The sequence below is a fragment of the Suricata suricatta genome, chromosome 11 (genome assembly GCF_006229205.1).
Source record: "Suricata suricatta isolate VVHF042 chromosome 11, meerkat_22Aug2017_6uvM2_HiC, whole genome shotgun sequence".
In the NCBI taxonomy this organism is placed as follows: Eukaryota; Metazoa; Chordata; class Mammalia; order Carnivora; family Herpestidae; genus Suricata; species Suricata suricatta.
In genome coordinates, this window is record NC_043710.1 from 96,941,074 (window position 1) to 96,963,055 (window position 21,982).

General features: G+C 44.4%; 1 protein-coding gene across 1 annotated transcript; it reads left to right on the forward strand.

Moving 5' to 3' along the window:
- Window positions 1-994: 994 nt before the first annotated feature.
- On the forward strand, window positions 995-11,945 carry MMP27 (matrix metallopeptidase 27). Its single transcript, XM_029957623.1, has 10 exons — window positions 995-1,096; window positions 1,778-2,016; window positions 3,133-3,281; window positions 3,370-3,498; window positions 6,472-6,633; window positions 6,813-6,933; window positions 8,097-8,227; window positions 9,006-9,165; window positions 10,388-10,491; window positions 11,701-11,945. Exons 1-10 carry the CDS (start codon window positions 995-997, stop codon window positions 11,943-11,945), a joined length of 1,542 nt encoding a protein of 513 aa, XP_029813483.1.
- The last annotated feature ends 10,037 nt before the right edge of the window (window positions 11,946-21,982 follow it).

Below are 21,982 nucleotides of genomic sequence, written 5' to 3' on the forward strand. Positions count from 1 at the left end.
CAGAATAAAAGACTTCCCAGCAATAAGACCACATTCTAGAAAACAATGGAAGACTACCTTCAAAGTTCTAAAGAAAATTTATTCCAGCCTGAAATTCTACAGATGTACCCTCAGTCACGTGTCAGGATGGAATGAGGGACATTCTTAGGCATGAAAAGATTCAAAACATCATTTTCCTCACACCCTCTCTTAGACCATCCATCCCCATCTCAGTTGGCTGGCCACACGTATATTTGCTACCATCGGCCAGATTTCCTGCACTTCATTTCTGCTGTGGTACCTGCTTCCTCCAGCCTCCCTCCACACATCCTCTGTAGGATCTGAGTCCTACCCTTTCCGCAAGAGACAACGGAAGCCCCACCTGCCTGTTGCGGTCAGGCCCTCCATTGGCAGTGACCACCCCCTACACTTTGGCCCTTCTCAGGCTCTGGGATCTTCACTGTACATTTTGCCACTTGCCTGTGTTTTGTCTGGCATTGATGTCTGTGTATATCTGAATTCTCCAACAAGACTGGAACAGTATCTTCTTCATGCTTCACTTGATGGTGACAGGAAATACAGGTGTCCAACCAACATGTGATGTTTATCCTAGTTCATTAGGGTAATCTGATTCCTGAGCCAACTGTCCTTTCATGATCTGTTTCTATCCAAGATATTTAGGGATTTTGTTCAAGACAATTATCAACTCTCAAGAATTTCAAACATAGGGAAACCTCCCAACTTTACAAGAACAGAAGTAACTTGGAGTCTGACTTCCAGTCATATTCAATTCAATAACGAGAAATGATTGTGTTTACTACAAAAAACTGCGGATCATGATTGCAAAATCAAGTTAACCTAAGGGGGGACAAAGCACATCGTGACACACTTCATGGCAAGTGGTCCTTTTCTGTTACTAATTAAATAATGATACAGGCCAACCCATGCCACGTCTCACTGTTGTTTTCTAAATTCCGTGGAAACAGAAACAGGCCTCAACTGAAAAGAGAGAGGAATGAAGAGCCTTCAGCTTCTATTTTTGCTCTTTGTAACGTTTTCTTCTGCGTTTCCTACAGCCCGAAAGATGGACCCTGAAGAGAACATGGCCCTGGCACAGGTACTGTCTCGATAAATGTTAATAACGACTATCAGTAAAAAACTGAATTGTATCGATTTTCTTGGAACCTAAAATAAGACAGCAAATTCCTCCAAAAGATTCCTGAACTTTCCCCCAGCTCCAAGGACACCAAGTAACTGCGTGCGGGTGGGATGGGGGTGGGGAAGGAGATTTGCTACCACTTCTCCTGAAGGTTCCAAGTAAAGACAGACGGAGGAGCAAGGGCACGGCCCTGGGAGAAATGGAGATCTCTATACAACCAGGGGGACCCAAAGATAACTCTTATCCTTATATGCCTGAAAAAGACATTGCCTGGGGATTTCCTCTAAAGATCAGTCCTGTAAAAATGAAAGTAACAGCAGAAGTGTGTAAGATGTGTGATCATTTAACACACAGAAGCAACTGATAGTCTTCTGCAAAGGTTTGGGGTGTGACAGGCTGTGTGGCTTCGATGGTTCTGGTCACACACAGCTCAGCCACTTCTTGAAAATTGAAAACGCAGGGTGACTCTCTCCTTTTTTCCTGTCTTCTTTCCTTTTGTGCTCCTTCCCTCCTTCACTCCTTATTCCATTCTCCCCCACCCCCAACACTGCCAAAAAAGTGTCTCAGGCCATTTTGTTTGATGCTGAGATACAGATCTGCTGTCCTGTAGTCTGTGCCTTGTTTTGTCTTTTTGGCCAGGCATATCTCAACCAGTTCTACTCTCTTGAAATAGAAGGGAGTCATCTCGTTCAAAGCAAGAACAGGAGTCTCATAGATGGCAAAATTCGGGAAATGCAAGCATTTTTCGGGTTGACAGTAACTGGACAGCTGGACTCAAACACTCTTGCGATCATGACGACCCCCAGGTGTGGCGTGCCCGATGTGGGTCAGTATGGCTACACCCTCCCAGGGTGGAGAAGACACAACCTCACATACAGGTAATGTCTGCCATCTCACTTCCCACTCAGCCAAAACTCCAGGGGTATAATCTCCAAGGAACAGTAACAACATGAGTTTATTCTGCCGAGCACCTCCTAGGTGCGTGGCCCTTCCCAGATCTCACTTAAATCAATCCTCCCCACAAAACTGGGATGTCAGCACCGCTGTTAGGACCACCTCAAACAGAGAAACCGGAACACAGTTATTTGCCATAGTCAAGTCTTACCAGGAGACTGACTCTGGCAGATTTGCTTTTGTCTCTGGCCTCGGCCACTTCCTTATAAACTCAGGACAAGAGGCACCACCACCTAACTGCAGACGGGTGAAGGTACAGACAGAGTATGCTCAGGAGAGAATGAGAGCACACTCTGGGGCCTGGAGCACAACCCGTTCGTGTCAGAGACACATGTAGATTAGAGTCTTTATGTCTCAGATGGGCCCCGGGGTGAAGTGTGGAGTTTGCCCCCAGACGTGTCATGGAAAGGGGGCTGCTCATGGGCAAGAAGAGGATGAAGCAGGCTTCTGGCCTGAGTCTGTGGCCTTGACTATTGCTCTAGAGCCCTCCTGGCAGGCCCTAGAGAAGATTAGTTCTTCCTTCACTGTACTGAGTCTTAGGAAATAAATAAAATTAGGTTTGGCAAGATAGGGAGTATAAATAAGAGGAAAATCTTTTCTGAGTGAATAACTCTTTAATGCTCTCAAGGAAGACTCTTGAAACATGGGCTCAAGGCTGATTTCCACAAGGCATCTGAGAAAACAAACCTCCATTCTGTTTAGAATGTTTGTGTAATATATTCATGTACACAGCAAGCACATATAGGACATTAATATTCTGCCATTTAGGAGGTGACCTTAAGGAAGTCGTTTTACCTCTTTGAGCTTCATTTGTTAAAGTGTTAGAAGACTACCTGATCAATAGGGCAGATGGGAGGACTGGGTTATATAGCATATGTAAAAGTACCCTATTTAAATAGTAAAGTATGATATAAACGCAAGATCAGCACAATACTAGAAGTCACCGTAGCGTATGAATGATAAGAAATTATTTTCTCTGTGTCTGTGTGGGCCTATGTGCATGTGTAACCACCAATTGATCTATGTTTGTAATTTTTAAGAATCGTAAACTACACTCCAGATATGTCACGAGCAGATGTGGATGAAGCTATCAGGAATGGCCTAGAAGTGTGGAGCACGGTTACTCCACTAACGTTCACCAAGACTTCCAGGGGGATCGCAGACATCATGATTGCCTTTAGGACCCGAGGTAAGGGTACAGAAGACAGAAAGTATGGCTATTTTCATCTCTGGAGATTTGAAGAGGCTGACCTTCTCTCCTGTGAATTATGTCTCAGTCCATGGTCGGTGTCCTCGTTATTTTGATGGCCCCTTGGGGGTCCTCGGCCACGCCTTCCCTCCCGGACTGGGTCTGGGTGGAGACACCCATTTTGATGAGGATGAAAACTGGACCAAGGATGGAGCAGGTGAGCCCCATTTTCTTCCTGAACAAAATTTCATTAATCTGCAGAATCCCTGAAATGAATAGCTTTGCAATTAGTTGCTTTTTTCTTCTCAATTCCACCCCCGCTCCCCAGCTCCAGTTCCCCACATTCCAAGATGACATCAATGAAAATATTCAGTATCCTTTCAGACAATTGTGCTTGTACAATTTAGAGCCGTATCCAACAACACCCTCATCATGTTGCCAATCCTGCTGTGATCAGAACATCCTTGTGCTCATACATTCATCATACACCCACAATGCCTGAAAGTCCACTCTGAGGTGGCTGGAACTCTGCCAGGCACTGGACAGACCACAGAGTTGTACCAGAAAGTTCTCAGCCCTTCAGAAGTCATGATGTTGTGTGCTGTGAGGCTCAGACATACCACCGCACAAGGCACAGTGTGCTGCAGGTTATACTGATGGTAGAAGTCATTTGTGGCTTTGGGATTGAAGAAGACTCTAGGGAGGTGGTCATCCTGAGTTAGTGATCCAAGGCTGGTACATGGGTTCGTGGCCCATACAAGGTCTATTTAAAAGCATCAACTTCCTTTTCTAACCCTCATCCACCTGCCAAGGAATTAGATCTTAATCTTTATATTCAACCTATTCCTTCAGAGCCACTGTGTTGGTTTTATTTCTTTTATACACCTGCCTGGTACTAAAAAAGAAATATTTTATTACTTTTCAAACAAAAACTAAAACTTTACTACAGTGAAAGTATGTGCATCCAACAAAGGAGCAGGCCTAGTAAACTCTCAGATTCTCCCAACTCTTTGCTGCCATTGAGCACAGTCACCATGGGTCTGGTGTCTGGTTTCCAGGGTCTCACTTTCCGAAGTGAGGCTATGGCTCTCCTGATGTGTGGTATACAAGATCACGGTTCAGTCTTGGCCAAGTAATTCCAGATGGTCTGTAGGTCAATTTTGTACTTTGTTCAAATCAGCACATGATAGATGCTTCACAATTTTGGTAAACAAAGTCAATCAAAAATCCCTTACTCAACACTCACTATGATAGAAATGTAGTAAATGTTAGTGTGCAAGACACACCCTGCACTTCAGGGGTTTATAGTCTAGGGGACACACACTGTTGAATGGCAATTAAAACCAGTATGACCAACACTGGGATAGAGGGAACTATGGCAGTGTAGTAGCAGCATGTACTAGAAATTTGAACCCAAACTCAGAAGTCAGAAGAGGAAATGATACCAAACCTTCACTGAAGGCTAAGCAGGAATTCAGAAAGCAAAGTGGCATAGAGTTCTGGACAGAATAACTCAACCAGCCCATGTTCCAGGATTGTGGCAGAAAGTAAGGCTGAAATGGAGACTAGGACCCAGGTGACATAAGCCCTAAAAACCAGGAGAAAGGTTTGGAATTCACTGAGATGACCTGAGTTTGAGTTATCTTTTCAGAGTCACTCATCCCATCTTGTCTGAAAGCACAGCCAGTGATACTGCCAGCAGACAAGAGGCGCCGGCAAAGGCCATAGCAGAAGTGCATGAGGGACCACAAGAGAATCCTTGGCCAGTCCATGTTTGTTTTGTGCAAACATTATTGGACAAGGCTCCATCATAGAAAGCTCGGCCTTTTCTGCAGGATACATAGGCTTGGTTGCAAGTCTAAGGACAGTCTTCTATTTAGAGCCTTACAGACTAGTGGGAGAGAAGAGGGATTAAAAAAGACAATTTCACCATGCATGGTAAGCCTTCTAGCATGGGAAGTACGGGAGGCGATGCCTTATGCAGAAGCGCATCTAAACATTATTTTATCCAAACAAACACCTGGCTATCCAGCAACCATGATTAAGCACCTGCTACTGATAGGCAGTTTAGTAGCCACCAGGAGTAAAGAGTGGTTAAGACACAGTCCCTGTACTGAAAGGCTGCTTCATGCAGTCACATATGTAACATGACAGAATTAAACACTGAGTCTATGGAAACACAGAAAGGTACATTCAACCCGGCCTGGAGAGGAGATGGGAGGATAAGGGAAACCTCGTGAAGGAGATGACTCTAGAGGGGTTTCCTGAGCAACAAATAGGAGAGATAGGCAGAGGATGGGAGAGATGCTACTCTGGGTAGACAGAATGTAGCTAGTAAGATACAGAGATTAGAAGAAACATGGCCCAAGGGTGCCCGGTGGCTCAGTCGGTTAGGCATCTGACTCTGGATTTTGGTTCAGGTCATGATCTCATGGTTCATGAGGTTGAGCCCCACATCCCCCCTCAATGTAAATGTTTAAGTAACTTTTAAATATAAGGAATATGGCACAGATGAGACGTGCAAATGATTCAGTATGGTTAGCTCATGAAATATGAAATAAAATGTGAGGCTGGAAACAAGGTAGGGACTAGATCATAAAGGGCCATGATAATGTCTTTGGACTTTATCCTACAGCCAGCAAGGAACCTCTGTACCAGTAGGAGATACGTGATCCCATGCAGTGTAGCCCAGAAACAACCGAAAACTGGTGGCTTCTACTTTTTTAGGTTTATTTATTTATTTTGAGAGAAACCACGTGTGTGTGTGCACATGGTGGGAGGAACAGAGAGAGAGGCATGGAGAGAATATCAAGCTGGTTCTGCGTTGTCAGTGCAGAGGCCCAAAGTGGGCCTTGAATCCACCAACTGTGAAGTCATGACCTGAGCCAAAATCAAGAGTTGGATGCTTGACTGACTGAGCCACCAGGCGCCCCTCTATATTTTAAATACTGTCCATTTCTAATACTACTGCATCCTGCCATTTACTTGCTCTGGATCATATATCCACATGATATGAATAATATCAATCACTAATGTGGGAACATTTCCCAGATAAATCATGGCGCATATGACAATTATCCCTTCAATGGCAAGCCTTTTCGTCCTTCCCCTTAGATATTTCCTAGTCTCAGATGCAACCATTATCCTTTTGATTAACCTATATATGTATATTTTTCCCATTTTTGTTAAGGATTCAACTTATTTCTTGTGGCAGCTCATGAATTTGGTCATGCACTGGGTCTCTCGCACTCCAATGATCAAACAGCTTTGATGTTCCCAAACTACGTCTCACTGGATCCTAACAAATATCCACTTTCTCAGGATGATATCAATGGAATCCAATCCATCTATGGTGAGCAACGTCATAAATCTGAAGATACATGAACTAAATAGGAAGCTTTCCAGAGAGGAAGTGAAAAAATCACTTCTTGAAATATCACCATGAAGAAAATATGCACTTGAGTAAGATCCTTCTGTAGGTATTTCCAAATGTCTCCTTAATTCACTGTGGTGTTTCTTTTCTCATCAAAGGGAGTCTGCCTAAGGCAACTGCAAAGCCAAAGAAACCCACTGTCCCCCATGCCTGTGACCCTGATTTGACTTTTGATGCTGTCACCACTTTGCGCAGAGAAGTAATGTTCTTTAAAGGCAGGTAAACCCATTCCCCTAAACGCCTCAACTTCCTGTGAATATTTTTCTTTCCAAGAGATTTGGGGATGAAGAGAGAATCGCAGATAGTGAGAACACGTTCCTTTTCCTTTTCATTTTATAACAACCCATAGCACTTGAATGTTTTACTGTGTGTATATATCTCTTGCTTGTTTGATAAGTTAATTTTAAGTGCTCTTAAGCATATTTTTCAATTGCCATTGTATAAGAAGATGAGGTAGAGTCACTTCCAGAGACTTCTTAGCTCAAATAATACACCAACCTCAGTGGTGCTGGAGCTGACCTGTACCATTTTAGGAGCCAACTGTTAAATTTTGGAGGCTCACATCACTTTGGTGTCTTGAAACTGGCCATGGTTGGAGTATTTACACCCTGGAAATCACCAAATGATAAAAGTTAGGTCTTTTTCCTACTTAGAGAGGGAGTTTTTCGACATGTCTGCATAGACCATTCCTTAATGCTGCCTCAATAATGTGGTGGCTGTACTAAGAAATCTCACCTCACCGTGCCTCCCTTACTGGACTTGAATTGCAACATGGTGAGGCAGTTGTATGTACTGCGACTGTATTTTCAGAATGAAACACTGGGACATAGACCACCTCACAAGGATATGGGCACAAGGGCAGATTATCTGAGATCAGTCCACCTCCACCCACAGTCACACAGCACTCGGATGACATGCTCTGCTGTGAAGTAGAGGCTGTGGCCACCTGGGAGTCTCAGGGAGCAATCATTAGCATGGGAAGGGAAACCAAACATTAGGGCTTTGCAGATCTCCTTTGTAGACTCAGAGCTTTACAGCCAGACAGGAACATCTGAGGAAATACTTCAGCATGCACGGATAACATTTCTTCATTCTAGCAAACATCAGACCCAAAAGTTCCTCTTAGAGTACTTGGTGTTGCCTTGAAATCTTGAGTATTGCTGCTTTGGCAAAAATGAGGCCATTGAGCTCTCAAAATTGATATTCCTGTGGGTAGGTTGCTGCTAGCAGGGTGGGTACAAAGGCATGTCCTGACCTTGACCATCCAAAGGGTAGAACTGAGCCCACAGCCACCTAACCAATTAAATAAAAGACCAGCCTAGGTTTATAGTGTTTTCACTGCAGCATAGGCTGCACGTGTAAAGTGGTTTTGTTTCACACAGGCACGTATGGAGGATCTATTACGATATCACTGATGTTGAATTTGAACTGATCTCTTCATTCTGGCCATCTCTGCCGACAGATATTCAAGCTGCATATGAGAACCCCAAAGATAAGATTCTAGTTTTTAAAGGTAACGTTGCCCATCACAGTTTCTGTCTCTGGATGCCCGAACTGGTCAGTGGGTATTCTGGTGCCTGGAATATAATATTCACACGTGGGCCAAATGGAGAGTGCTTCTGCTGTGCATGACCTGTTGTAAAGAAAAACTACCCAGAGGTTCTCTCTGGTCTCTGTGGCTGTGAAGAGAAACATAATCCCAATTGCATGGAAGCTAAAAGAAACCTGTATGATAAAAACTAAAAACTATCTTTTTTCTACCAAGTAAAGGTAACCCACCTCCCTTTTATATTCCCTTTTCTACTACGGTTGTCAGATTCAGCAAATAAAACCACAAGGTTACTCAAATCTCCTATAAAACACATAATTTTTTAGTAGAAGTATGTCCCTTGCAATATTTTGAATATACTTATACCGAAAATTAGTCACTGTTTATTTGAAATTCAAATTTAACTGGAATCTTATATTTAATTCGGCAGTGCTCTTGGAGGCTGAAACTTAGAAGAGCATGTACAACATAGCTGTCAGAGTTGGAGAAATGATCAAGACAGTGAAACCCGTTGACATGCACGCTCGTGTGCACATGTGCTATTAACTATAGTAAATGTTATTTGTATAATACTAATGACAAAAGCAGCTAATGAAAGCAGTAGGAATGAATGGAGACATAGATTACTAATCTCTAGGCATTGAGCCTGAATGACGAGGCATTCATTATTTTCAAACTGCTTTAGACATCTATTTTTCCCTCTAGGAAGTGTGTGAAAGATAATCACTTTGTCTCCTCCCAGATGACAACTTCTGGATGATCAGAGGATATGCAGTCTTGCCAGATTATCCCAAATCCATCCATACCCTTGGTTTCCCAAGACATGTGAAGAAAATTGATGCAGCTGTCTGTGACCACAGCATAAGAAAAACCTACTTCTTCGTGGGCATCTGGTGCTGGAGGTCAGTTGCCAACAGTCAACCCCATCATTTTATTCTGCAGAAGAACATCCACCTGGCATCACTTTAACACCAGCAGAAATAGAACTCACCCAGAGTCCTGTTAAAGCCAGTTATGTGGGTGGATGACATTTACCAAACAAAAGAATGTTTCAGTGAGTCCAGAGATCTTTCTCCAACTGAAAAAAAATGAAGATAAAATAATAAAGATGGCAATGCCAACCAAATTGCCAGTCACACAAACATATCTAGTGAAAATCTGTGAAAGCTCCAAGCTGAGTCCTAATTTGTTTTTTTAATTTCAGTTAGTTAACATGCAGGGTAATATTGGTTTCAGGTGGAAAATACAGTCACTCAACACTTCCACACATCACCCAGAACGCATCACAACAAGTGCAATCCTTCATCCCCACCACCTGTTACCCCATCCCCCATCCACCTCCCCTTCCCCTCGGTGACCATCGGTGTATTCTCTGTAGCTATGAGTCTGGTTCATGTGAGCCCATACTTTGATTTAATAGTTCCCCAGAATAACACCAATCTGCCTAATGATGCGGCTTTTATCCCTCATCTTTTCTTGACACTACAAATGATTCAGCCAAACATAATCTTTGACACTTTTTAAAAAAATTTTTTTAATTTTTCTTTTTAAGAGAGAGAGAGTGTGAGCAGGGGAGGGTCAGAGAGACAGGGAGACACAGAATCTGAAGACAAGCTCCAGGCTCTGAGCTGTCAGCACAGAGCCTGACACAGGGCTTGAACCCATGAACCACAAGATCATGACCTGAGCAGAAGTCAGACGCTCAACCGACTGAGCCACCCAGGCACCCCATCTTTGACATGTTTTTAATTACTATTATTTTGAGAGAGAGAGAGCGAGCGAGAGCGAGCAGGGGACGGGCAGAGAGAGAGAATCTTAAGCAGCTTCCATCCTCAGCACAGAACCTGATGTGGGGCTCAGTCCCACCACCCTGGGATCATGACCTGAGACGAAATCAAGAGTCAGATGCTCAACCAACTGAGCCACCCAGGTGCCCCTACATGTTTTTAATTACTTTAATTATTATTTATTGTAATTATTTTAATTATTGATCTGATAGTTTTTCCCTACTAGGGGATACTTCCTCTCCACATCCCTATTTGACCCAAGTGGAGCAGTAGAAGGATTAAGTCCCCTCCCCCAAAACAAAGATCCCCTGGAAACCTTTCAAACCCATGCATCCAGGTTTGATGAAGTGACCCAAACCATGGACAGAGGGTACCCACGGAGAGTGGTGAAGTACTTCCCAGGAATCGGTCTCCGAGTTGATGCCGCCTTCCAGCATAAAGGTAAGCATCAGTGCCTAACTTCTCATAGATTTGAGGACTTTACTGGCTGTAGGAGAAGGTAACACAGAAAAGTAGATATTTCCATTTTAATGTAATTTTGCTCTTATTTTTTTTAATGTTTATTTTTGAGAGAGAGAGAGAGAGAGAGATTACAAGCAGGAGAGGGCCAGAGAGAGAGGGAGACACAGAATCTGAAGCAGGCTCTAGACTCTGAGCTGTCAGCACAGAGCCCGATGCAGGGCTCAAACTCACAAACCACAAGATCATGACCTGAGCCAAAGTCGGATGCTTAATTGACCGAGCCCCCAGGTGCTCCTATAATTCTACTGTTCTTGAACACATGTAATAATAAACTCTAATCAGGCAGGCAGTCTCACAAACTTAATTAGTAAGTCCTAAATTATATTCTCTATAATACTATTTCATATCCATGCAGAAAGTACCAAAATTAATTTTACCTACCATTGATCCAAGATAGTCTCTAAAAGATATCCCCTGAAGAGTTTGAAAAACTCTAAGTGTTAAAAATGACTAAGCACCTGCACTGAACAGTGACTCTCAAACTATTATGTGCATAGTTTAATATGCACCCTTGGGGTTTGTGTGAGAGACCAGAAATTCTTCAGAGTTTCTGAGGCAGATGTAGAATTGTGGGTAAGAATTGGAAATCTACAGTTTTAAAAGAACCTCAAGCAATTTAATGTACCAGAGTAGCTGGTATATCATCAGACTTCAACAACAGACAATAACCTAGAACATGGAGTGAGCAGGAGTCTACATTTTTCCTGAGTGATGCCACCTTTTATTACAGTGAAATCTAACACAAAACCTTAACACCTAAAACAGAGCAGAATGACTCAAGGAAAATGAGGATGTAGGACCCAAGGCCATACCCACAGGAGCCTTCAACACCCTTGCTAAAACAATGTTTTGAAACCTAGTTTGAGAACCTTTGGCATAAACCAGAGTCTGGCTAGAAAGGTGGTAACTCCCTTGACATTCATGTTTCATATCATGGCATCTTCCTTGGGAAAATAAAGTAACAACATTTTTCATGTGACAGCAGTAAAGTAAAATGTAACCCTATAATTGCACAAGGTTCTTTTCTCTCCATATTTTTAATTATTTTATTCTATATCCATACAATAAAGAAGTGTGAAACCATTGTATAGTTGTGCAGGGTAACTCATAACGATCCTCTCTCTCTAGGATTCTTCTATTTCTTCCGTGGATCAAAGCAATTTGAATATGACCCTAAGGCAAAGAACATTACCAGAATGATGAAAACCAATACATGGTTTCAGTGTAAAGAACCATTAAATTCATCATTTGATTTTAGTGTCAGTGAGGAAGAAGTATACTCAGGAGGAGTAGAGATGTTTTATCATAAGAATGTATACTTGCTTATTTTCAGTATTGTTCGTGTGCTAAAAAACATCGATAGTTATCAATAAATGCAGAGACCTAAAATAAACCTCAAGAGGTCTTTTCATCTGATCTCTGTTTCACAGTAGAATAGAACTGTTCTTTAACATAAGCTGTCCATCCTGGTTCTAAACATCTATTGGACAAAGATTCAACACATTGAGCTGCCTGACTCTTTTTACAGGAAGTTATGATGTATAAGCAAAACTCTTGCTGTATTATAAGCCTACTTTATGTTTGTGGACTTGATTGAGTGAGCCATGTGTCTTATAATAACTAAATACTGCAGGCATTTATTAAACCAATCTTTAGCATCCTATTTTGTCTGGACCTTTGCAGCTGGAGAAGCCCCATAAACTGCAACCCTCATCCGTACCCATGCTCTAAACCCGCAGAGAAATAACAGAAGAGCAAAATGCCACTTTTTTTTTTTTTTTTTTTACTAATAGAGCCTATGTTAGCAATTGTACCTCTGGGCAATCTAGCTTCCTAATATCAAATTCTATAATAAGACATACTTATACAAAAGTTATGGGAAGAACTGGAAAGAACCAACTCTCCACAAGAATGTGAGCCCTCTAGACTACATGGAGCCCAAAGAGAAAGAACAAGGTTGGAGGTTCATGTGCCCAGTTTCTGTCCCCAAATTCACAAATAAATAAGTATTCCACCTGCCAAAGAGGCATGAATGCCTAAAGAAACCCAGGAGGTGTTACATGACAGGTGCTTCCGGACAATTGGGAAACTAGTAGTAGGGAAGTGGTGTTCCATCCAACTGCCCAAGCATAGACCAATGCAGTTAACCATTCCTTAGAGGTTTAAAGTCAGATTTTACACATACTGATCTCATATACAAGAAATGTAGAGATTTCCTCCCTGTGTTTAAAATATGTGGGCCACATGTATTACAGCATGTATTTGATTGTTGCATTTCTAAAGTCTTAATTGTTGGATTTTACCTTTACACTCTCAAAACTAAATGCTTAGATAAGCTCTTCATAAATTTTCTGACCCAGGAGATGAGAGGTTGTCAGTTGAACTTGATTCTGATGAGATGATAGATTAAGCAGGTATCAGCTGATATATTAATAGAAAATCTCAGGAATCCATCCCTACAACTACATTCCAACCCCCACCTTGAGTTCATTAGTCTAAGACCCCTATTAGAAAGGGATATAGAAAAGAGCTATTAGATGTTTGAAAGAAAATTTTAAGAAGTACAGTTTAATACCTAGAATATAGTAGATACTAGGCTAGTCTTTGTAAAAATTAGTATTGGAATAATCAAATATCCATAGATAAGGACAAAAGGAACCTCTATCCTTATTCACATGGTTCACAAAAATTAACTCAAAATGAGCCATAGATCTCTACTAGAAGAATCAAAAATATAAAACTTCTAAAAGAAAATAGTTTAAAAAAAAATTTTTGTGGCCTTAGATTAAGCAGAGAGTTTTGGATAGGACACCAAAAGCATGGGCCATAACAGAAAACACTGATGAATTAAATTTCATCAATATTTAAAACATTTGCTCTTCTAAAAAAATATTAAAAGAATGAAAATTCAAGCCACACACTCGGAGATACTCTTTTCAAAACATGTTTCTGATAAAGAACTTGTATCCTGAATATAGAAAGAATTCTTGTAACTCAAAAAGAAGACAAACAGCTCAATTTTTTAAATGACCAAAATATCTGCTTTATGAAGCAAATAAACACGTAAAATGATGTGGAAATGCTAACTCAAACCACAGTGAGACACCACTACATACCTAACAGAATGGTCCAAATGAAAAAGACTGAAAATACCAAGTTCTGACAAGAGATAGAGCCACTGGAACTCTCTCGGAGTGAGAATGAAATATTGTGCAGCCACTTAGGAAACCAGCTGGGCTAATCATTATAAAGTTAAACATTCACTTGCAATGTGATCTAATGACTCCACTCCTAAATGTTTACTGAGAAAAATGAAAACACTGATATAAATGGAAGTACATCAAGTTCACGATTGCTTTATTTATGATAGCTAAAACTGGAAATTTCCACAACCCAAGTGTGTATCAATCAGTAAATGGACAAACTGTGGTACATCCAGAGAGTGGAAAACTCACATGCAACAATGTGGGTAAATCTCAAGAGCCTTTGAAAAATGAAAGAACCCAGACACAAAAGATTATATACCATGATTCCTTTTATATCAACAATTAGAAAAGGCAACACTGAAATGATAGAAGCTGATCACCGCTTGTAGGAGCCAGAAGTAGGGGAAGGGACTGAACACAAAGGACCACAAGTGACAGAGATGTTCTTTGTCATGACTATGGTAGTGGCAACACTATGGAGCATATTTTAAGACTCTGCATAAAATTAGCAAATTGTATTATATGTTAATTCTGCTTCAGTATTGCTGATTTAAAAGTCCTGCGGCAGGGCACCTGGGTGGCTCAGTCTGTTAGACATCCGACTTCAGCTCAGATTATGATCTCATGGTCGGTGGGTTTGAGCCCCAAGTCGGGCTCTGTGCTGACAATGCAGAACCTGGAGCCTGTTTCAGAATCTGTCTCCCTCTCTCTCCCTCTCTCTCTGCCTGTACCCTGCTCATGCTTTGTTTCCTTCTCTCTCAAAAATAGATAAAAGTTTAACAAATTTTAAAAGAATGGTGTGGCATACTGCTTAATGGATTCACTGCTTAGTGGATTCTCAGATGTTGGCCAAGCTTGTTTTGTTTTCTTGCCTCTATTCTCAGATCGATGGCATTTTATATATTATATATCATCAGATCCTGTGACATTATAATTTGGGGAGCATCAGATTTGCCCGTGGGCAGTTACTTTCTCCTTAATTTTCAAGAAAAATATTGATCCACAGGTGAGAACAAGACACAACTATAAAATCCCTCTCTTTAGTCTCCAGCGTCTGCTCCAGTGGTAGGGCCCCACCCTAACTTCTGGCTTGTTCACTGTCCCCTCTGGCTTTCTTGGACTCTCCTGTCACTCATAATTAATTTCCTGCATTAAATCCCCCCCCCCCGCCCCATGTCAGATATTCAGTGATTTGTTTTCCCACTGACACATAACTAATACTTTGAGTAAGCTGTGGCACGTGTGGGGTCTTTGGGGGTGAACTGCTCAGAGCCTGAAGCCTGAAGGAGCTCGGCAGGCAGACCATGTCTCAGGGAAAGAATGCTCCAGGAAGACTGATCGGTGCACAGGCCCTGAGGCTGACTGAATAGTGAAGGAGCCCCTGCGGCCAGGGAGAACCTGTGGTCAGAGAAGAAGATTGAGGGAAGGAGATGAAGGTGGAGAAGCAACAGGGAGACAGATCTTATAAGGTCTCATAGGTCACTATAGACTTTAGATTCTGCAGATTTAAGAGGAGAAGCAACATTACTATTATTTGACCTGCCTTGGCTGCCCTGAGACAGTAAATTTTAGGAGCCAAAGAGGAGAAACAGGAGGTGGACTAGGAAGTTCCCACCCCAGTGGAGGATCGTGGTGGCAGAGGGACATAATCTGAGGGTGTGTTCTGAATGGAGTGACTGGATGTATAGTGCGATATCAAGTCAAGAGTCAAGGACAACACAGCTTTTATTTCTGAACCAGACGTCCACTCTCTGGGGCCATCAAACCAGTGAAGAGAAAATCCAGATGTGCCGGCAGTCAGATGCTCGGGTCTGAAGTTCGGAAGCGAGTCAAATCCTGTCGCTGCGTGCAGACACTGGGTTGGATTAGGTCCCTCAGGCCGTGACCCTAAGAGAGACCAAATTGCAAACTGACCCCTGGTGGTTAACAGATTGAAGAGAAACAGTGTGGGTCATCCTGACCCCTATGGGAATTGCACTCAGCGCATGGGCACGTTGGTCCCACTGGGCGCTCTTTCTTGAGTCAGTGGGCCCAGAGCCCACTCCTCATCGTGCGTGACAAATGATGGCTCCCGAGCCCACTGGTGGACTGTCCATGTCAGTGTGTGGGCACGTCTGTAGAACAGGGACAGCGACCAGGGCAGCACCAGCCCCCAGCCTCCCAGATTTCAAGAAAGCAGAACTCTCAAAAGTACATGAATAAACACGTCATGATTTTATTTAGTAAATAGATGAAAAGATAAATACTTTTCATTAATCTGGAAAAATTTACAAAATGAGCAAACTTCCACTGTGCCGTGTTGAGGAGAGACCTGTTGCCTGAGTCATTTAGGACCTCTGCCCTGAGCTCTTTACCAAACGTCCATGAGCCAAGATCCTGCCTGGCCTTGGAGGGCAACTGAGACTTTAATAAGTATTATAAACTTGACTGACATTTTTTTCTTTTTCTGTAAGAATGGAACTTGTTTTAAAAAATCAAAAGGATCGATTCAAGAATTTACAATTAGAGGTGAATTTCTCAAAAAACAAGAAAACAAAATGAACCTGATGTGGCTGTTTTCCACCCCAGTCTCTGTGTTTGAGTTAGAGCAAACCCTGCTCCCAGACTCACACCCCAAATGGTGAGAACAGCAGGTTATGGGAGCCACTGCGGTGTCTGGGACACGTTCTCCATCGGAACACGAGATGCTCTTACTTCTAAGCCCTTAACCTCACTGACCATTATCGCAAACCAGTTCTACAAGGACCAAGTGATCATAGGGACCGTTCGCCAAACACAACATGCTATTTGCTTTATGGTGTCTCATTCATTCTCCTAACAGTTCTGTAAGGGCAGATATTGTTGCATTTGCAAATGAAGATGTGGGGCTCAGAGGGGTCACCTCTCTCCCAAGGTCACAGGATAACTGTGCCCCATGCACTGACCCCCTTCTCCCAGAGTCTGAGTGTCCCAGCGCCGGGTCTGGGACAACAGAGTGCCTGGTGCCTGCTCACCTGGGTCCCTGTCAGCACCCACTCTCCTCTTCGCCTGCACTTGCACAGCCACCAGCGGGGCTCTCGCAACGGGTTTCCTGGTTCTTCTGCAACAGGTTTCACCAAAGTCTGATTTCACGACTGCTGTGGTTTCTTTTCTCAACGTGCGTGAAGGACAAAGGTGGCACAGTACATTCCCCATTGAGCAACCCACCAACACAGCAGGTGAGAAGCACGAGAAACAGGCTTGGCCGCACACAGGGCTGCCTGGCCACGGAGCCACGCCTCAGACACAACAGTCAGAGACCGTGGGGCCCCTGCTGGTGTCTCAGCTGCCCCACCTCTCAGCCTGGGGCCCCCTTACTTCACAGTAATAAACGTATCTAAAAATACTGGTTTGCAAGCTATTTGCATAGAACTCTGTAAGCAAGGATGACAATTTCACTTCCTGCTCTCACATCCAAGATCTTACTTGGTTCTCAGGGTAACTCTGAGAAGCCAGGAAGAGGATGCCTCCACCGTACAAAGAAGGAAGCTGAGACACACCATCATGTGCTTTGCGGCTTTGCAGGTGGGGCCCCTGTTCAGACACCTGACTGGCAATCCAGTGTTCTTCTCTCTGGGACCAGCTTCCCCGTCTGCTGGCGCTCAAGTGAACCAGGGGGAGGCCCGCCATGGCCCTTGGGCTGGGCTGGAGTTGAATTCAGATTGCTTGTCTCCCCTTGTCTCCCCACACTGGTGTTTCATTCCCCAGTCCCTTCAGGGAACCTGCAAGTGCCAGTGGCTGATGGGGTGCCACAGACAACCCCTGGCCAGATCCCTGGGCCCCACCGATCCCTGCAGACAGGTGTGATATCAGTCTACCAAGGAAAATCGCTCACGCCTTCTAGCATCCACAAAGAAGGCCCCACCCTCTCTTCTGGGAAACATAAAATGCAGTTCACAATTTCCGGCTTCAACAGCAATTCCCAACCTTGGACGCTCACCCCAGTCAGTCTGACGCCGATGGACGGGGTGCTTAACGAGCAAACACAGATGGCTCATGGTTGTGGAGGCTGGACCACCAGGGGCCGGCGAGGCTGTGTCCTGCGGAGAGTTCTCTGCCTGGTCCTGCCCTCACGTGAGCTTTTCTTGGCATGAGATGTCCCATCTCTGTTTTTTATAAGGGCCGCAATCCCAACACTGGGGCACCATTCCCATGACTAATCTAACCCTAATTACCTCCAAGAGGCCCCACCTCCCAGTACTGTCACTAGGGGATTAGGATTTCCACCTAAGAATTGGGGTCGGGGGACACAAATATTCAGCTCATAGCAATGCATGATTAGAATTGCTCTGGGAGCTTTTCAGATCCCCAACCACGAGGCCCCTTCATGCCGGACCAATTCGGAATCTCAGCAGGAGTGGCCTGCCATTCTGCATTTCCAGCGAGCTCCCAGAGGCCGCTGGTGCAGACTGGCGTTGAGCAGCACTGACTCCCTGTGGCGGTGGTTCTCCGCAGCACTGTGAGTGGGAATTACCCGGATGGCGAGTCACAGCACAGATTGTGGGGTCCCCCTGCCCACCCGGGCTTGCTGATGCAGCCTGTCTTGTGTGGGCCCGACTTTGTTGTTTCTAACAAGTTCCCAGGCAATCGATGGACCTGGAGGCCACACTCTGGAAACCGCTGGAGCGAGCGCGGCCCGCCCACCTCCCCACCGCCTCCTGGGTGCTCCCGCCCGTGTCCTGCTGACTCCACGCTGGCCACGGCCACGACGGCCTGACAGCAGAAAGCACAACCACGGGAGACCGGCGAGGCGCCTGCAGGAGCGCGGGTTACCCCAGAACGTTTTGGGGTCTCCGCCCTGTTCTTGCCCTGCCGGGAGCCTCGCAGGCTTATTCTGAGCGACTCTGAGGGGCGCACAGCCGGCCCAACTTCTTGTAACTAATACGGGCGGGCGGCTCAGCACAGGCAGCCCCTTCCCTAACCACCTGTGACCTCACCGCCACGCCCCTCACCCTATAAAAGGCGGGGATTCGTATCCTGATTTGGCAGGGGATAGGGGTTGGGGGAGGCTGATTGGGGTCGCGTGGGTCCACCCGGTGCCCCCACCCTCATTAGTAGTGTCATTTTTTGGTTTCAAAGGGCCTTCTCCGGCTGGAGAGTACTCTCCTGTCCCTCCCCCACCTCCGAGCAGCTCCTCCCCTTGTCCTGTTTTCCAATAGGGCTCCTTAAATACCCCCTGGGGCTTGTGCCCAACCGTCCACCTGTGTGTGCCACCAACAGAAACCAGGCTCACATCCACCTGAGCTTCCTAAAGAGAAAGGATCCGGTCCCTGGAGAAAGTAGGCAGCCTCCTTAGGCAGCCCCAGGTGTGGGAAATGGGAGGGAGAGAGGAAAACCGATTATGAAGCGTCTTTCCCAGTAAGGACCAACGCCCCCCTGAACTCTGGGGGCTCAGAAATCTGTGTGGAGCATCAGGCCCCTCGTGCATCAATTTCACAAACTACTTGGAAAGGGAACTTGCTCACAAGAATCATCTGAGGACAGATCCAGAACGTTCCTCTCTGTAGGGGTGATGATGGGGGTAGGGGGGCATTCCTGACTTACTCTCCTTGCCCAAGCAGACTGCCAGGGTCACCCCCTCTCCCCAGCTCTGCTCAGAGTGACAGAGGGAGAGGGTTCCTGGGTGGCAGCCCAGCCCAGGGCAACTGCAACCAGTTCTATCCAGGGGGATCTAATCACCGTCTCCAGAGCTCAGCTCGGATTCCCCTCCTCTCCACGGAGGCATTGGGGAGAGAAGAGCAGGTGCAGCCAGTGAGCAGGCCGAGCCAGGTGAAGGGCGCAGGCATTCTGGGACCACTCCTAGGAAGCTCAGACCTGTGAGCTCTCTCTGCACCTCGTTTCACCCTCCCAGCTGGTCACATGTGGTTTTCACAGTCTTCTGAATTTAAATCTTTGCACCTTCAGCATTATTTAAAAATCCCCATGCATCACCTAATAAGAACTTCATCGAGCTAGAAAAGGGCTCTTTCCTCTGCCCCCTGGGGCCTGACCCCCGCTCAATAAAGGGAAAAGTGCAAATATTGTATCTCCAATTTCAGTCTTTACATGAACCACACGGGAACGTGCTAAAATGTGGATTCTGATCCAAGGTGGCCAAGGGTGGGGCCTGAGATTCTTTGAAGAACACTGCGTAAAAAGGGTCTTTTCCTCCAGAACTGGTGTCGTGGATGACCCCACACATGACAAAGTCCCAAGAGAGAACAGGGGACAATTTTTTACAGACATTTTTTCCTTTTTACATAAGACACCAGGCCAGAAATTACAATGAAAAATCTGAAAATTTGACTAAATAAAAATTTAAATTTCTCCAGGGCAAAAGGACTACAAACAGGACAATAGAAAAAAACGTTGCCTCTGGGAAAAGATGGTTTCCTTTATTTAATGTTGAATGCTCTTTTAACATAAGTGAGACGATGACCTCAATGGGAAAATGCTCCCAGGACAGGAATCGATCTTTCACGGCCAGTGCAAGGAGGGCTTCCATATAAGCCTTAGCTCAATCTCACGCATAATTGAAGAAATTAAAAAATAAAAGCACTGCCATATTTGTTCTACCTCTCAGTCGAAATTATTTGTTTGCTTTTAATACCTTAACATACAATGTTGACGAGAGTATGGGGTAAAAGCTGTCCGCATGTCCTGCTAGCACAGGTGTGAGCTGTCACAGCGTAATGTGCTTCACCGGCAATTAAAATACACACATTTGGGGGGGGGCCTGAGTGGCTCCTTTGGTTAAGCATCCGACTTCAGCTCAGGTCATGGATTCAAGCCCCCCATCAGGCTCTGTGCTGACAGCTCGGAACCTGGAGCCTTCAGATTCTGTGTCCCCCTCCCTGTCTGCCTCTCTCCGACTCATGTGCACTCTCTCTCTTCTCTTTCTCTCTCTCTCTCAAATATAAACATTAAAGAAAAAAAATTTTTTTAATGTTTTTAGCCCATCAAGTACATGATAGAACATCTCTTAAAATACCTGTAAATCACTCCACAGTCAACAAACCAAACCAGGCCAGGCAGGGAAGGTAGACGTGTGAGGGGGGGCGTGTGTATTATCTAGAACATGGGTGAGATGGCGAGAAATTGGGAAGAACGCCCAAACGAAGTAAACATTCACAAGATACCGCATGGGCTGAACAGTGGGACAGACGGGGTCCCACCGGTCCCCAGTAGCCATGCCATCCATGGCCACATGCTACAGCATCCTGTTCCATGGCAGCCAAATCCACTTGCCAGAAAGGTCTTCATGCCGAAATGACATTTACCTGTGATGCCTTCTCCTTATTAACCCTACTTCTGAGTGCCTCCTCCCTAACGAGAATTAGTTGGCTCCGTTTCAATCGGTCTAACTGGATTTGCTGGTGTCCGCAAATGCGGTAATACTGCATAGACGTCAACTTCATTTTCCTTTCACAAATGAGAGCGAGGTGTTGGCCACTTGTCCTAATCCATTTTAAAATAAATAGATCTGGGTTCTCTATTCTAGTCCATTGGTCCATGTGTCTGTTTTTGTGCCAGTACCATACTGTCTTGATGATGACAGCTTTGTAGTAGAGGCTAAAGTCTGGGATTGTGATGCCTCCCGTTTTGGTTTTCTTCTTCAATATTACGTTGGCTATTCGGGGTCTTTTGTGGTTCCATATGAATTTTAAGATAGTTTGTTCTAGCTTTGAGAAGAATGCTGGTGCAACTTTGAGGGGGATTGCATTGAATGTGTAAATTGCTTTGGGTAATAATGACATTTTCACAATGTTTATTCTTCCAATCCATGAGCATGGAATGTTTTTCCATTTCTTTGTGTCTTCTTCAATTTCCTTCATAAGTCTTCTATAGTTTTCAGCATATAGGTCTTTTACATCTTTGGTTAGGTTTATTCCTAGGTATTTTATCATTTTTCGTGCAATTGTGAATGGGATCAGTTTCTTGCTTTCTCTTTCTGTTGCTTCATTTTTAGTATATAAGAATGCTCCCCTATGACCCAGCAATAGCCCTGCTAGGGATTTACCCAAGGGATACAGAAGTGCTGAGGCATAGGAGCACATGTACCCCAATATTCATAGCAGCACTTTCTACAATAGCCATATCATGGAAAGAACCTAAATGTCCATCACCTGATGAGTGGATCAAGAAGATGTGGTATGTATATACAATGGAGTACTATATGGCAATGAGGAAGAATGAAATACGGCCAT